The sequence below is a fragment of the Pan paniscus genome, chromosome 12 (genome assembly GCF_029289425.2).
Source record: "Pan paniscus chromosome 12, NHGRI_mPanPan1-v2.0_pri, whole genome shotgun sequence".
Lineage (NCBI taxonomy): Eukaryota > Metazoa > Chordata > Mammalia > Primates > Hominidae > Pan > Pan paniscus.
Genome location: NC_073261.2, coordinates 31698904 through 31715100, shown reverse-complemented (window position 1 = coordinate 31715100; position 16197 = coordinate 31698904). Strand labels below are relative to the sequence as shown.

Below are 16197 nucleotides of genomic sequence, written 5' to 3'. Positions count from 1 at the left end.
AGTGACCTGGAATTTAGGGGTTAGAAGGAAGGTCCTCCTGAATACAAGTTAACAAATAATCTAGAGGTTGGAATTCATTCATTCATTCATCTCTAAATCTTTATGTATTTATTGGCGGTGGGTGGAGGTATAGGAAGTGCGAAAGGATACTGATCTTTCAGGATCAAGGTTGAGGGACCCCACCTACTGACGTAGGCTCAGCCAAGAGCCCCACCATATCAACATCAATTACTCTTGGCCTGGTGGGAAGTAAACTGAAAAGGTCACGTGCAGGCCAAGCCACCATCTCCTCACCTCCTGGGTTAATCTCTACCTCCAGTCTCCCATCTTAGAACCCTAGCACAGTGCAGAGTAGAAAAGACACTGACATCAGATTGTCTGGGTTCCAGTACTGCTTCTGCCATTTCCTGCTGTTTTGACTGCTCTGTGCCTGTTTCCTCACTTATAAAAAGGAAATTACAGGCTGGGCGTGGTGGCTCACGCCTGTAATCCCAGCACTTTGGGAGGCCGAGGCGGGCGGATCACAAGGTCAGGAGTTTGAGACCAGCTTGGCTAACATAGTGGAACCCTGTCTCTACTAAAAACACAAAAAAATTAGCTGGGCGTGGTGTCAGGCGCCTGTAATCCCAGCTACTTGGGAGGCTGAGGCAGGAGAATTGCTTGAACACAGGAGGCGGAAGTTGCAGTTAGCCAAGATCGCGCCATTGCACTCCAGCCCAAATAACAATGCGAGACTCCATCTCGAAAAAAAAAAAGGAAATTACAGTACCACCTCATACCACCTGGCATTGGTGAGGTGATGATCACTGGCCTTACAATATCTTAGCTCTATCTTTGGTGCCCACTTCATTGGGTGGTTTCCAGAATACATATGAGAAGTCAACTGAAAAGAAGCTGAAGCAATCCAAATGTTGTTTTTGGTGTTTTTAATTGTTTTTGTTAATGTAAGAACAGAACCATCACAGCCGCTCAGCTCTATAACCCATCCAGCCCAAGACTGTTCTAGTGGTGAAACCAAGAGTAGACAGGTCTTCCTACCTCAGTGACCTCAAAACACAAGGACATCTCCATAGGATATCAACATGCATCTGTCATCCAAGAATCTAAGAACTTCCTGATCCTTCCACATTTTCTATCAATAATATTGCCTTCTGAGGTTATGGATTCCAGGTCTTCTATGAAATAGGTAAAGCTTCCTTTCGCGTTCCAAGAAATATAGTTTGCGAAGGGAACTGGAAAACGTGACTCTAGGCCTCAGCCACTTCCTCTGTTACCCTGTGCAAGTTGTAGAACAATCCACGTTCTCACAGCTCCCCTTCTTCAGTTGTGGAGTTCTTCAAGGTGGACAGACCACACCTCAGGAAGTCATCCCTTGTAAGCACACTAGAATTTATCATAAAGGCAGGTCGGCTTGTTAGTTTTTCTTTGTCCCCAGCATACACTGAGCCAACAACTTAAGTCATGAATCGGTTGTTTAGGGCTCTGTCTGTCCTAAATGATTCCTAAAAGCTTCATATAGCTCATATAGTCTTATTGTCCACTGCTCTTTTGGTGTGGTATGAGCCTACCTGTAAAGCTATCAAACCCCTGGGTCCTGGATGCCTCCTCCAGATTTCATACCTTCCTCAAGTTTACTAAATACTTTCTGGATTTAAGAATTTTGAGAAAGTCACCTACCAGCTAATGCAAAAACACAGCCTAATTCTGTGTGAATCCCTGTTGAGATCAGCTTTTCAGGTCAGGGAGGGAAGGTATGGTGTTTAGGGTACCCTCTCCTATCACACACATCCCCCCTGCCCACAGTACCCTGACCTACCTTGCCTGAGACTCCTAAACACTATGAGCTCCCTTCTGGCTGCCACTCAGACTGGCCAGGAAGGCTCCCAGATTGAACACAGGTGACCTGGTATAGATACACACCGTACTGTGGGCCAGAACCACAGACTACATTTTAAGCCATGTTGTGGGCCCTTCCTGCCTACAGAAAAGGACACTTGAGTGGAGTCACACTTGGGTTGCCTCATTTATTACCTTAACTAGAAACATTCTAAGTATGGGAGCCTGTTCTGGAGGATAGCTTCTAAACCAAATCTAAAACTATCTTTGCACACAAGTGTTGTGAAGAGGTAAGCAGGGGATCAGAGCTCCATCTTCTGTGACCACTTCTCCAGGGACTGCCACCTATAGGGCTCAGGTTGGTACCAACAGCCCTGCATAGTAGAGTCACTGTCAATCATCTTCCCACTTGTAAGCAGGAAGACAAAAAGTCTCATGAAATAGAAACGAAAACACTGAAGCATGGCCTTCATCATCCTAATGCCACAAGTTTCCTGGGATGGCCAAGATACTACCTTAGCTTATTGTCCCTGCTTCACCTCCAGAGACTGGAGACAGAGGATTTTCCGGGGTTGGGGTTTCTTCTCTGACTTGGCAAATTCTTCTTTTTATCTCCAGCTGAACCACTAGTTCCTTGGGTAGCAGAGCAGAGACCTAAGCACAAACCACAGGGCTTACTAGCACGTCCTTCAAGCCACTTCCTTTGCTGTTCTATTACTCTTCTTCAGCTTATCTGAACCTGCGGACTCTCTGGATACAGAAACTGCCCAAAGCATGGTGAAAAAGACAAAGGGCCCAGGTTTCACCTGGCAACCACTGCTCCCAACATCTAGAGTAAGTCAAAGAGGCTGAAAGATGACAGCCTAGTTCTCTTTGCCTTCATTATGATACTAACAAAAACCAGAAGTTTCCAGGAGTCAGCAAGCTACTCAGTATCTGACGTGGTTTCTAAGGTGGAGTTGCATGGGGAGCACTCTCCCGTGGCTGCTGAGTGAAGGCAACAGTGATGTCCAAAACAAGCCCGTCCGGCTCTGAACCACCAGTTGGCAGGCCAGGATGACTCCAGTCTTTAGCAAAGAGCTTTCCATTCTAACTCCCGAAATCCCAGACCAGATGGATGTCTCCTCCCAACTAGGCGCAGAGGGTAGCACAGACTTCCAAAAGGAAACACCTTCATTAAATGCAGCAGGCAGTCCTATATACTGACCCTTGGGTCAAACCACAGCTTAAGCGGGGGAAGAAGTGGTTCTGATCCATGTACAGCCAGATCTGCTGAGGAGTCTGGGGTTCCCAGGAACCAGATTTGCAGATCCTGGACGATGGTGCTTCCCTTGCTGGCACCGTATCACCTAACCTAATGGTTTCTCTGAAGACAGTTGGCGGAGAGGCAAAAATGACTGTCTTAAACAGGTCTTCCGACACGTGGACAGCTCAGCAGGACCACACACGTGTCCAGGGCCCACCATGAGGCAGCCATCACCAACTTGGTAAGGAGGACATATCACACAGCATCTTCAGGGTGCTGGAGGCAGGCGCTGTGGCAGGAGAGGTAGTGAAGAAGGGTCAAAGCTTTGACAGGTTATCATCATATTCAGACCCTCTATCCCAATTATCCCAACTCCTGAGAATTTATTTTAAAGAATTAATTCTCAATAGGAAAGAAGTTGGATACACAAGGACACATGTTCTAGCTGCCAAGTGGTTAACAGAACATGGACTCTAGAGTGAGAGACTCAACTTTCCACTTTTTAAGGCAAGTGCCTATGTTCTCTGAGCCTCTTTTTCCTCGCCTGTAAGAGGTAGATGACAGCATCTACTTTCCAGGGTCACCGTAAGGATTAAATGAAATAATCCACATAAAGCTCCTGAGTTTAATCTGTGCTCAACAACAAAGGTCACCTCATATTATTACACATGAAGACAGAAAAGGAATGCAGAAAAAAGGAAATAGGTGAGTTTTTAAGGGCAACAGAACAGAAGGGAAGATTTCCATGACTTCTGATTTTGAGGCCTTAGACATGTAGGTGTGGGGGGATGCCATCAATGTTGAGCCCTGCAGCTTAAGAATAAGGAAGCAAGTAGAGAGGGTGGCCTTTTTTACCAACGCTTTCCCCACTTTTCTAAATTTCCCCCTTGGGAAACTCCTAAGAGGTCTCTGAGAATGTAGTAAAGGAGGGAAGGCCAGGCGAGGTGGCTCATGCCTATAATCCCAACACTTTGGGAGGCCAGGCAGGAGGACTGCTTGAGCCCAGAAGTTTAAGACCAGCCTGGGCAACTTAGCCCATCTCTACAAAATTTTTTCAAAAATTAGGTGAGCATAGTGTTGCATGCCTTATAGGCCCAGCTACTCGGGAGGCCGAGGCCACAGGATTGTTTGAGCCCAAGAGGTTGAGGCTGCAGTGAGCCATAATCACACCAATGAAGAAGAGTTTGACAATCAAACCTCATGACTTCAATCCCAGCACTTTGGGAGGCTGAGGTGGGAAGACTGCTGGAGCCCAGGAGTTCCAGACCAACCTGGGCAATATAGCAAGACCCCATCTCAATCAAAAACAAAAACAAAAACTCATGGGCTTCCCTGCCCAAAGGCAGGGCTGTACACAGATGATCACTCTGTTCTGATTATGAATACACCTTAGAGTGAGCCAGCTTGCCCACAGCCTGCTACAAGGCTACAGTGAGGCCCACTGCCAGAGGCCTCCAGCTAGAGGTGCTGCTTGCCAGGCTGACAAGGTCCTGGTATGGCCAGCAGGACAGAGAGGAGAGAGAACTTATAACCACAGGCAGGGAGTCCATTTTTTGGACCGTGATGCAGGGCACAACATAGTCTCTGTCTGTCCTCTTCCTCCCTGCAGCTTCTCAGCTGTGATGAGTGCACAATAGTCCATTCCCATGAAGGAAACACATAGTAAACACCAATCAGTGCCAGAAACAAAACAGATAATTAAGTGCTTATACAGATCTTAGAGAAGTCTAGTTGGTGTTCACTTTTCTTTTTAAATTCATTCCATCCAAAAATATTGCAGTATGGAACCCCAAAATAAAAAATGACTGTTTTAAAATCCTAACAATACCATTATCACACATTAAAAAGGTTAACAATTCCGTAATATCAACAACTATCCAGTCAGTGTTAAAATTTCCAATTGCCTCATAAACGTCAAAAAAATGGGTAGTTTGTTTCTAAGCATTAAAAAACGTCGGTTTCCAAAGCCTGAGGAGATTCTGATCCTGCCACCACAACAGTCACTGAATTAAGTCAACCTCCTCTCTAAACCAGCTAAGAAAACCAAAGCCCAGAAGGATAGGTGATTTGCCCAGGATCACACAGCTGGCTGAAAACAGATGACCTGACCCATAGTCCAGTGCTCTGTCTGGCAATCTGAACAGAGCTATTAGAAGCTTCTGAATCAGCAAGAAGCCTTAATCTAATAACACCCCCTTGCTTGTTGGAAAAGAATCACCACCTGACTCCTCCTAGCAATTACATATCCACTTTATTTTATTTATTTATTTTATTTTTTTGAGACAGAGTCTGGCTCTGTTGCCCAGGCTGGAGTGCAATGGTACAATCTCAGCTCACTGCAACCTCCGCCTCCCAGGTTCAAGCAATTCTCCTGCCTCAGCCTCCCAAGTAGCTGGGATTACAGGTGCACGCCACCACATCCAGCTAATTTTTGTATTTTTAGTAGAGATGGGGTTTCACCATTTTGGTCAAGATGGTTTCGATCTCTTGACCTCGTGATCCACCTGCCTAGGTCTCTCAAAGTGCTGGGATTACAGGCGTGAACCACCATGCCCAGCCTACGTCCATTCTATTAAGATGAAAACTAATCTCATGTTAACATCATCAGTTAGAAGGCCAGACCTTGATCTTTATTCTGTGCTTCAACTGAGCCCCAGAAAAGGGGGATTCTCAATGACCTCTACTCTCTTCTCAATGGTAACTGGCTGGCCCAGGCCATGGCAAGCTGAGACGGATTACCTAACACAGGAGGAAGGGATCACGTGGCAGGATCTGTGTTCTAGTTGTCCATCAACATGGCATCAGCAAAGATGAAGACACCCTAAAAACAGGCCCAAATGGCTTTGTAGGTCACTTCTATCAACCCATCAAGGAACTATCATTTCTGTACTATAAAACTGTTTTAGAGTATGAGAGGGGAAAAGCACTTCCCATCTCATTCTACAAGGATTGAATTACCCCTTTTACATAACTAGACAAAGGAAAGCACACACACAGAAGTAAGGGGTGGCGGGGAAGAAAACTATGGGCCAAAGCCTGAGGAGATTAATATAGATGCCAAAATCCTAAGTAAAATAAAAGCAAATAGAATAGACATGCTTTTCTTTTGAAACGCTTAGCTTCTTTCTTTTTTCATTTCGTTCTTTTGATAGGGTCTTGTTGCCTTTGTATGTATAATAAAAAGAATAGGACACACTGAAAAAGCCACTGCATCTAGAATTCACACAGTTTGATATTAGGAAACCTATTAAAGTAACTCATCATTTTAACTGATTAGAAGGAAATGTTGGCCGGACATGATGGCTCACGCCTGTAATCCCAACACTTTGGGAGGCCAAGGTGGGTGGATCACTTGAGGTCAGGAGTTCAAGACAAGCCTGGACAACATGGTGAAACCCTGTCTCTACTAAAAATACAAAAATTAGCTGGGGGTGGTGGCATGAGCCTATAGTCCCAGCTACTCAGGAGGCTGAGGCAAGAGCATAGCTTGAACTTGGCAGGCAGAGGTTGCAGTGAGCTGAGATCGTGCCACTGCACTCCAGCCTGGGTGACAAGAGTGAGACTGTCTCAAAAAAAAAAAAAAAAAAAAAGGAAATGTTTATCCTCATTCATTTCATGTGATTCTAAAAGAATAATGGAAAAAATTCAAAACTATCATGAGAAAGGAAAAGAATGAAGATTATCTTAGCAAACTAGAAACAGAATTACACTCCCTTAACTTCAAGATCCATACTATCAACCCATAACAGAAGGCCAGCGTAGGATAGACAAATTCAAAACTACAGAACAGGCCCATATGTGTTCAGTACTTTAGAATGTGACAGCAGTGGATTTTAGATGAGTGGAGGAATGATGAATGGACTCATCCTTACCTCACTTAACATACAAAAGTGAACTATAAGGAATTAAAGGAAACAAGCAAAAGCATTATAAGAAAACACAAAGAGAGAGTTTCAATATGGGATGACAGAAAAGTTCTGGAGATGGATGGTGGTGATGGCTGTACCACAATGTGAATGTGCTCAATGCTACTGAACTGTAAGCTTGAAACATGGCTAAAATGGTAAATTGTATGTTATATATGTTTTACCACAATTCAAATTTTAAAAACAAAAAGGATTACTTTTATATTCTTGTGATAGGGCTAGCTTTCTTAAGGCATAAAACTTTGGAGCTATAAAGGAAAATATTTGAAGATTTTACTATATGAAAAATTTAAATGGCTGTATGATCTAGAAATAAAAGTTAAAAGACTGACATTCAATGAATGCTTCAATAGAAAGAAAAAAAAATATGAGCCACTGACAGGAATAACATATATGTAATTTGTGTAACAGATAAAGACTTAACATCTGAATATACAAAGCCACTATAATTCAAAGAATATGACAAACATTTCATAAAAGACATAAAACTTCTTAAGTAATCAGGAAAATGCACATTAAAACAATTTCATTTTTCACCCAGATTAATAAAGTTAAAAATATTGATTTCCACAAAATATGAAACATATTTTCATCACTGTGGCTAGAATTGTAAAGTAGCAAAAACTTTTTGAAGGGCAGTTAGTGAGCAGCTGCCCAGATATTAGAGGTACACATCCTCTACTTATTCTCTGGCCTGGAGAAATGCTCCCAGAGGTACACAAGAATAAACAAGTGTTCACCAGAGCATTATTTAAAATATCAAAAACCAAAATAGAACCCAGCTATCTACCTAACAGAAGGTGGTGAAATACATCTTCATACATCTACTCAGTGAAATACTAGCCAGCCTCTGAAAAGACACAGACAGGGAAACGTGTCACGACATGATTTATAAAAAAAGGCAAGTTACAAAACAGTCCATACTCTGTAATCCCATATTTGTACAAAATAAATAAAATAACATACTTTGTGTAGAAAAAAAAATCTGAATGGATCCATATCAGGCTATTAACAGTGAACATCATCTCTAGGAGTAGCATCATGGGAAACTTTCCCTTTCTAAATTAATTATTTCTATAATGTTTGAATTACTTAAAATAAGCATAATCATTTTTATAATTGAAAAAATAAGAAATAAGATAAAATTAAAACATTTCCATCCCTCTGCAAAAAAAGGTAGCTATGATCCCAACGAATGTCAGGTGTTGACCTCTGTGCAGTATTTTCCCTAAAGAGGAAGAGACAGAAGAGCTTTTAGAATGGCTCAGGAACTATCACTGCACCTCCAGTTCACAAGCAGGTTGACATGGTGGAAAGGACAGGGAGACACAGGAAGGCCTTGGCTGTATAGCGGATACTGAAGGAAAGCACACTCAGTACTAGACTCAAACTGTTTTTTGGCTTAACTTCTAATCTTTGAGTGGCTCCTCAGATTACCATTTTAAGATTAGAAATATTTGACTTGAAAAGGTCACAGTGGAAATTAGATCAGCTAAGAGAAACTAATCATGACTTCCTGGGTGAGACCTATAAAAACCTAGCTGTGCCCTAAAAAGACAGCAATAAATGCTAAGATATGGGAAGGCACAGTGCTAGAAAGCCAATGTCAAAGAAAGAGTATTATACTTGGGGGCTGAGGCGGGAGGACCACTTAAACCTTGGAGTTCAAGGCCAGCTTGGGCAACATAGTGAGATATCTCTGTCTCCATGTCCTTAAAAACAAAGAAAGGGCCAGGAGCGGTGGCTCACACCTGTAATCCCAGCACTTTCAGAGGCCGAGACAAGTAGATCACTTGAGGTCAGGAGTACAAGGCCAGCCTGGTCAACACAGTGAAACCCTGTTGTAGCCGGGCATGGTGGCGGGCGCCTGTAATCCCAGTTACTTGGGAGGCTGAGGCAGGAGAACTGCTTGAACCGGGGAGGTGGAGGTTGCAGGGAGCCGAGTTCACACCCCTGCACTCCAGCTTGGGTGATAGAGCAAGACTCCATCTCAAAAAATAAAAATAAAAACAAAGAAAGAGCATTAGCCAAGTAGCCTCTACTCATAACCTCTGAAGGATGAAACCAAGGATGAGAAAAAAATGAAACGAAAGGAAAAGTAAACAAAAACATTAAATACTAGACACTGCTACCCACTTGAACATATGTAATCTTCACAATATCAAGGGAGGGATGTAGAAGAGGAAGCTCAAAGATGTCCATGATTCGCTCAATATTATAAAGCCACAAACTCCAGAATCCAGATTTGAATTTGAATCTGAATCTCATCTGTCCAGTGCATGGGCAGCCCCTTCAATCAGCCAGTCAGCTGGTCTTAAACTTCCCAATAATGAAGCCCATGTCCTCAGTCCTTCCTGGCAGACTCACCTGTGAGCTGGAGGGCAGCACCTGGGAAGAGGACTCCTCGGATGGGGCTGCTCCTGAGCCCATAGGGCTCAGTGTAGTGATCCTGCTCGGCTGGCCACGAAGTGTCAGAGTAATGGTGGTGGGGACCTTCAAGCCTGAGATAAAGAGAGAGAAGCAGAATTTTTGAGTCACACTCTCCACCTTCTACTGAGGCTTTCCTTTCCTGGAGAGCTTCTCCCCCACATAACACAGTCCCTTGGCCTCCTCCCCAGCTGGGTCATCTATGCCCTATCAGTCAATCTGAAAGGCAACAGGAAACAGCCTGTGTTCTCTCAACCTCTCTGGGGGATGGGTCCACACAGCTGAATCCAAAGGTCAATGCCAGGACCCTGTGGGACTGGTTTCAACATCATACCTTGCCCACATGAGATGGGAAGGTCCTGGGGGAAAGATCCCAGATCTGGGAGTCCCCACAGTTCTCATGAGAGACTCACCTGATGCTTGGTTAGAGATCTGAGCCAGGCCAGGGAGGCTGCTTGCCAACTTAGCGAGGCCCCCATTGGTCAGCAGCTGGTGGATGGCTGTGGGCTTCCCACCAGGAGTGGCACCCAAGGAGGAGAGAGTGGTGGCCACAGGAATGGTACGGACAATGGTGCTGGTGCCCGTGGTGATGGCACCCAGGCTCTGCATGGGGGTGGGCAACTTCACACTGGTGGCCTGTGGGACACACAAGCCCAGGTGATCAGAAGCTGTCGCCCAACAGCAACGTTCGAGTTTGGAGGGCCCACAGCATATTATTAAAGGCTAACATGTATTGAGTGCCTACTACATGCAAGGTACTCTTCCAGGCATTTTGCATATATTATTTCATTCTTATAACAACTCTATGAGGGAGGTACTATTATTACCTCATTTTATAGACAAGGAAACAAAAACAGAGTGGTCAAGAAACTTGCCCAAGGTCACACAGTAAATGATAGACCTTAACTTTTGTAAGTTCCCTGCTATGTAGCTAGAAGGCTGTTTGTCCTTGATCCACTGACTCCAGACCTAGTTTCCCTGCCAAAACCAACTAAGCTGAGGAGGCCTCCTCCCTACACCTGCCCAGCCCAGCAGATGGCAGATGTGCACCTGTGGGGCTGGTCCTGGGGAGGGATTTGCTGGAAGGCCAGAGGTCTTGCTGCTGATATCCTGCAAGCTGAAGCTGAGGCCTTGGAGGAGGCTGCTGGCTGATGTGGCCCCTAAGAGAGGACATAGCAGGAATCAGTAGAGACTCAATCACTTGCACTATCCCGAGAGCAGCCACATCCATCCACCCTCACCACCAACTAAAACACCAGTGGTGCTTGCCCTTGGACACCCGTCCTCAGAGAGAAGGCGGGAAGCTCTCCCCAGCCAGGCACACACGCAATGGATGCCACACAGGAAAGGTACTGTGCCAGACACTGCCCCGGACTTGCTCTGCACCTGCTGCAAACCATCAGTCATACATTTTAGACCATTTTGAGAAATCCAAGTTTGTTCCTTTCTTTCCAGGGAAGAACTTTTTAAGCCAAAAGAATTATAAATATCCAACTTTCACTTCGCCTCACACAATCAAAGCAGTAAGGAAGTAGCCTCAAAGCAATAAGAAAGGTTCTCTTAAAGGAAAAGGGTTTCTTTTCTTTTCTTTTTTTTTTTTTTTGAGACGGAGTTTCGCTCTTGTTGCCCAGGCTGGAGCGCAATGGCACAATCTCAGCTCACTGCAACCTCCACCTCCTGGGTTCAAGCGATTCTCCTGCTTCAGCCTACCAAGCAGCTGGGATTACAGGTGCCCACCACCACACCTGGCTAATTTTTTGTATTTTTAGTAGAAACGGGGTTTCACCATATTGGCCAGGCTGGTCTCAAACTCCTGACCTCAGGTGATCCACCCACCTTGGCCTCCCAAAGTGTTGGGATTACAGGTGTGAGTCACCATGCCTGGCCAGGAGAGGGTTTCTGCAATGCCTTGGCCCTGCTGGGCTCAGGCAACAGGCCTTTCAAAGTAGGGTTAGTGGGTAGGACAAAGTGAGAGACAAGCACAGACAGAAAAATGTCTCATTTTGCTAATGCCCAGTGTAGCACCGTTTCCAGTTTTATTCAGTCAGACGTGCTTAAAACAGCAAAGTAAAACCACAGTCAGCTCTCAATTATCTGTGAGCTTCACAGCAGATTTGCAGATTCAAACAACCACGGATAGAAACCTGTGGATATAGAATTCCAACGGTATGACATAATTTCATATAAGGGACTTGAACATCCATGGATTCTGGTAGTGGTGAGGGTCCTAGAACCAATCTCCTGTGGATAAGAAAGGCTGACTATACATATATGTCCTATCGGCTATTTCTCCTTACAGTAGAGGATACAGCACCTGTAGACTGGAACATTTACTCACTTGCAGACCAGGACATTTACTCACTGCATTTATTCAAGGCCAAGGAATCCCTCTGCCCAAGCTAATTCCAGCTTCATGTCAAGCCTCTATGATCACTCTAAGACCCAGAGGCCCATCCTATGGATTCAGCTCCAGGGATGCTTTCCCAGGACCACCCAGAAGCAGCAGACCAAAAATTCTGTGTTGGAAGGGGAGAATGCTGGGCCACAAGATACCTGGGAGGGAGCTGCCAGGAGATGTGGCCACCAGGCGGCTCTGCAGTGTGTGCAAGGCACTGGGTGCAGTGCTGCTGGAGACCACTGAAGGGACTGGGCTGGCTGAGACTCCACCTTCAGAAGAACTGGACCTGGAGACAAAGGAAGGAGCTCTGTTATCCAAAGGTCACAGGACAGCAAGCCCTAGCAACACTGGCAGGGTACAGAGTGGGGCCCAGCAAGGCTTTCAGCAGCAGACATACACCAAAAACCTTCAGCTTCTTTGTCCCACTTTCTGTACCTGGCCTCTAGTCTTCTAAAAGTCCTTACTTACAGGACTTATAGCAAAAGCCAGGGGACGCTTTGGAGTCTTAAGTAAAAGTGAACTCTGGGTTGACTCAAAAGCAAGACAAAGATCCCAATCAGAAGTAAGTCACATTTCCAAAACTGACAAGAATCCAGAATCCATCATTTTCCAAAGCACTAAATAAACCAGAAACAGAGGGAAGGGAAAAAAGGAATAGACACAGATGGTCCAATAAACACTCACTTGGCTGTGGTGAGAAGTCCTGTGAGCTCCTTGGCCCCTGCTGAAGCCTGCCCCAGTGTCATGGTGATGGGCTTCCCACCTGCAGCTTCAAAACAGAAAACCCCAAGGCCCCTGGTCAGTCCTATTTGGCCTCTACGTTTCCAGGTTCCACAGCTTAGGCTAAATGCAAGATATTACGGACGAAAACTGGAAAATGAAAAAAGATGAACTATGCTAGAGTAGGGAGAGTTGGGGTTATTTTTTCCTTCTATTTTCTAAACTTCCTGAAATATTCTGTACCTTTAATTGAAGCAAACAAAAAAAGAACAAAATATAGGATGCTTTGAACGACGGCACAGCTTCCTCTCATATTCTGCCTGCCTGGTCCTCATTCAGATGGACTCATGCCAACTTTACCCACATGTACAGACTCATGTCTTCTTTGCTCCAGGCATCTCTCAAAATGAAGCAAAGGCTGACATGCTGATGAATGGCCACCAAAGGGCAATGCTGTGTACCTGAGAGAGCTCAGTTCTCCTTTAACGTACCAAGAGAAACTCACCTTCTGGAGCACTTCCTTGGGAAGGAGCACAAGGCCCTCCAGCTGTGTCCCCTTGGGAGATAAGGGACACCTTGATCTTCGGTCGTTTGGAGGTCTTACTGCCAGGAAGGGGACTCGAGGGATGGTGTCGCTTCAGCTGAACCCTAAGATCCTCTTTCTCTCCTTCTTCTGGTGGTTCTGATGAAATGGGAACTAAGAGATGGAGCTGAGTTGAGATCCTCCACAATCCAAAAAATCCCAACAGACGCTCAGTCAATACCAGCACCAACACAGCCATGTGTAGAATGTAGAACACACAGGAGAACCACTCTACGTACAGGGCCACCCCTCAAAGGAGACTGCCCATGCTTCAGGACCACTTCACTCAGGCCCTGTCCGTGGGGGACCCCACTTTGCCCTTCTTAGAGGATGGCACCCTTCTCATCCCTCATCCTGCACTGGAGTCGGAAGAGAAGGGGCCCTGAGTTGGTAGGAATTAAAAGACAGAAGACATCCTGACCCTGCCTAGCCAAGGCCAATGGCAACAACAACAAAAATAGAGGACTCAACAGAATGAGTAAACAGTCCTTCTCAGACTCAAAAAATGTGATCATCTTCCTGTCTGAAGCCCTCCCCACATCATCACACAGTTGGAGACATTAAACATTCTATGAGAACTCATGGAGGAGCAGGTCATCCAGTCCTCTCTAAAAAGTAGAGTTTTCCAAAGGCTCTCAAGAGTCCCACCCTGCCCTAAGAGCCCACAGTTGAGGATCCACTTGCCAAATGGAGGCAATGAAGAGGAGTGTCACCAGGACTAAAAGCTGGCTATGAGTAGCTACTAGGAGAGACAGTACCTCAACCAGGAAACCTCACGGCTCCTACCCAAAAGTAACAGGGCAACACTGGCCCATGTCACAACCTAGTCCCCAGGTCATGTGTACTAGTGCAGACAAAGGCCATCTGTTCACACATGGGCTTCCACTTCCACTGAATCAAACAGGCTCATCATGTATACAGCCAAGCTTTTTGGACTCTTAGGTTATCTTTCAAGCTTCCTCAAAGATTCCCTCCTCTTTAAACCCAGAAGTCCACCCTAGTCCTCTTGTAGCACAGGGAAGCAAAGACTGGTGTGGGGAGGAAGGTAGCAGTCACATGAGGAGGGAGGAGGGGTCCTGGCATGAGGCAACAGTCAGGACATAACCAGCTAGAAGGATTGCTTAGGGGACAAATGCACTGGCTAAAATCAGAGTAGGAAGGAGGGTGTAGGGGAAAGGAGTTTCAGGTTCTATGCTGATATGTGGCTGGTAGGCTTGTAGCCACCAGATTAACACAGGACAGGAGGCAGGGAGAAAAACACACAAGGAAACTGAGACTCAGGCAATGCCACAGACATACAAAAAAGCAGCAGAGCCAAGACCATAGTGAAAGAAAGAACCACACTAAGAGACAAAAAAGAAAACACCATGAGAAGCAAACAAAAGAATGGAAAAAGGGCAAAGACTACAGAGTAAGCAAAAGGGGTCAGCAAAACAAAAGAATACAAAGAAAGAGAGAAAAGAACAGGAGGAAACCAAACTGAGGCAGATGAGAGGCAGAGATGGAAAATAAATAAGGGGTTGAGGAGCAGAATGTAGTGGACGAGCAGGCAAGAAAGAGTAATACTCACCAAAGAGACAGGAGGAGGTGCCAGGAGGAAGAGCTTTCCTCACCAGCATATTTTGTTTCAGAAAAGCAGCAAACTGTGCTGGAATGAATCAGAAAGAATTACAGAATCACAGCCAGCCAGAGAAGGGAGAAAAAGAGAGGGAATAAGAAAAAAGGTTGTAGAAAATGGCCAATAGGGGCTCCTTCTGAAATTACTGCATGGCAACCTGACTCTGCCACGGAGTCAGTCTGTAGAAGCATCTAAAACTGAATAGTACTATCTGCCTCATGGGGCCATGCCAAAACTCAACAAACTACAGCAATGCGAGTGCCATGAAGAAGGCATGGCACACAGCAAGGACTCCATATATGTTTGCTATTAGTATTCCCCGTTTGCCCATCAGCTCTGCTAAGCCAGGGTTCTAAAGCTGCTACTCTCCCCCATGACACCCTAGATCCCCATTTCAAACCCAGCTCACCAATCAGCCTTCCAAACTCCTTAGATTCTCAACTAATCACCCTCTGCAGAAGCACAGCAGACCACCAGCTCTGTCTTCTTCAGAAGTGTAAAGACACACTGTCCACACGGGACTTGGCTCTGGCCACCACTCATGAAGATCCATGGCAGAGCATCCGCGCAGACCCTTGGGGCCTGGCCTCATTTCTCAACTCCTCCCATCCACTCACACTTCTACTCCTTGTTAGTACTACTCTTATAAGCAAACTCACAAGAGGTCTGGGTTTCGGTTCTGATCATTTGGCTCCACTAAAAGAAACACAGGGAAAGTAAACAGATGAGCCTCCTATCCCCTCCACGTCTGCCTGCCAGACAGCCAGCTCTGGCTGCTGCCTCTTCCCAGGCAACCCTATTCCTGAAAAGCTCAGGTGACATGCTCCTGGACGCATCGTTAAACACCAATGCCCAAGAGGCCTTACCTCAAGGCCACCCAACTGGATCAATGTGGGGGAAGGGGGACAGAACCACTGTTTCTTCTTTCCCTACCCAATGAACTCTCCCTTTTCTATAGCTCCTTTCATAGCACTCGCAGCTCATCAAACTCTTACTTTCGACTATATGAATACTTCCCAGCTTCATCTGAAACCTGTATGCAGAGAACCCTGATAAACTTCACTGAAAGTCTCAGTGTGAGAATCTTAACGCTTCAAGGGTCAAACAAAGAAAGGGCATGATGCCAGGTGAGTTACCCTAGAATCTGATTAATAAAATCAATCACCCAATACATATGATTGGAGAGCCCCGACTGGAGGAGTGGCTGGCAAGCTAGAAAAAAGTTTAGGCCAATATACATGTTCATAAAGCCTAGCCTCCCCAGAACAGCAAGACAAAGCTATAACTAGTGATCACAAAGCCCCACTAACTCAGAGGCCTTGGCATTCATTTCAATAATTAATTTTGAATTTTGCCTGCACAGAAATGTGAGAAAGGGCGCCTCTCACATCCCCCTGAAAAAGCCATAGATATCAATACTGTGCAACTGCCATGTGACATGAA

At 45.4% G+C, this 16197-nt stretch overlaps 1 protein-coding gene across 21 annotated transcripts in view; it reads right to left on the bottom strand.

Moving 5' to 3' along the window:
- Positions 1-911: 911 nt before the first annotated feature.
- Positions 912-16197, bottom strand: part of KANSL3 (KAT8 regulatory NSL complex subunit 3) — a 47143-nt gene continuing 31857 nt past the window's right edge. For 3 of the 21 annotated variants that reach the window (XM_055107649.2, XM_034953748.3, XM_008974409.5), the window contains 8 exons: positions 14707-14784; positions 13059-13250; positions 12518-12602; positions 11989-12119; positions 10486-10595; positions 9849-10071; positions 9376-9509; positions 5782-5903 (listed from right to left, as the gene is read on the bottom strand). In XM_055107649.2, coding sequence (XP_054963624.1) covers positions 5862-5903; positions 9376-9509; positions 9849-10071; positions 10486-10595; positions 11989-12119; positions 12518-12602; positions 13059-13250; positions 14707-14784 — 995 coding nt within the window. In that variant the 3' untranslated portion in view covers positions 5782-5861. Of the gene's footprint in view, positions 3372-5780; positions 5904-7389; positions 9510-9848; positions 10072-10485; positions 10596-11988; positions 12120-12517; positions 12603-13058; positions 13251-14706; positions 14785-16197 lie in introns of those variants that run through there. The other 18 variants (XM_003805740.5, XM_034953756.3, XM_055107657.2 and 15 more) reach the window with 16 other exon arrangements.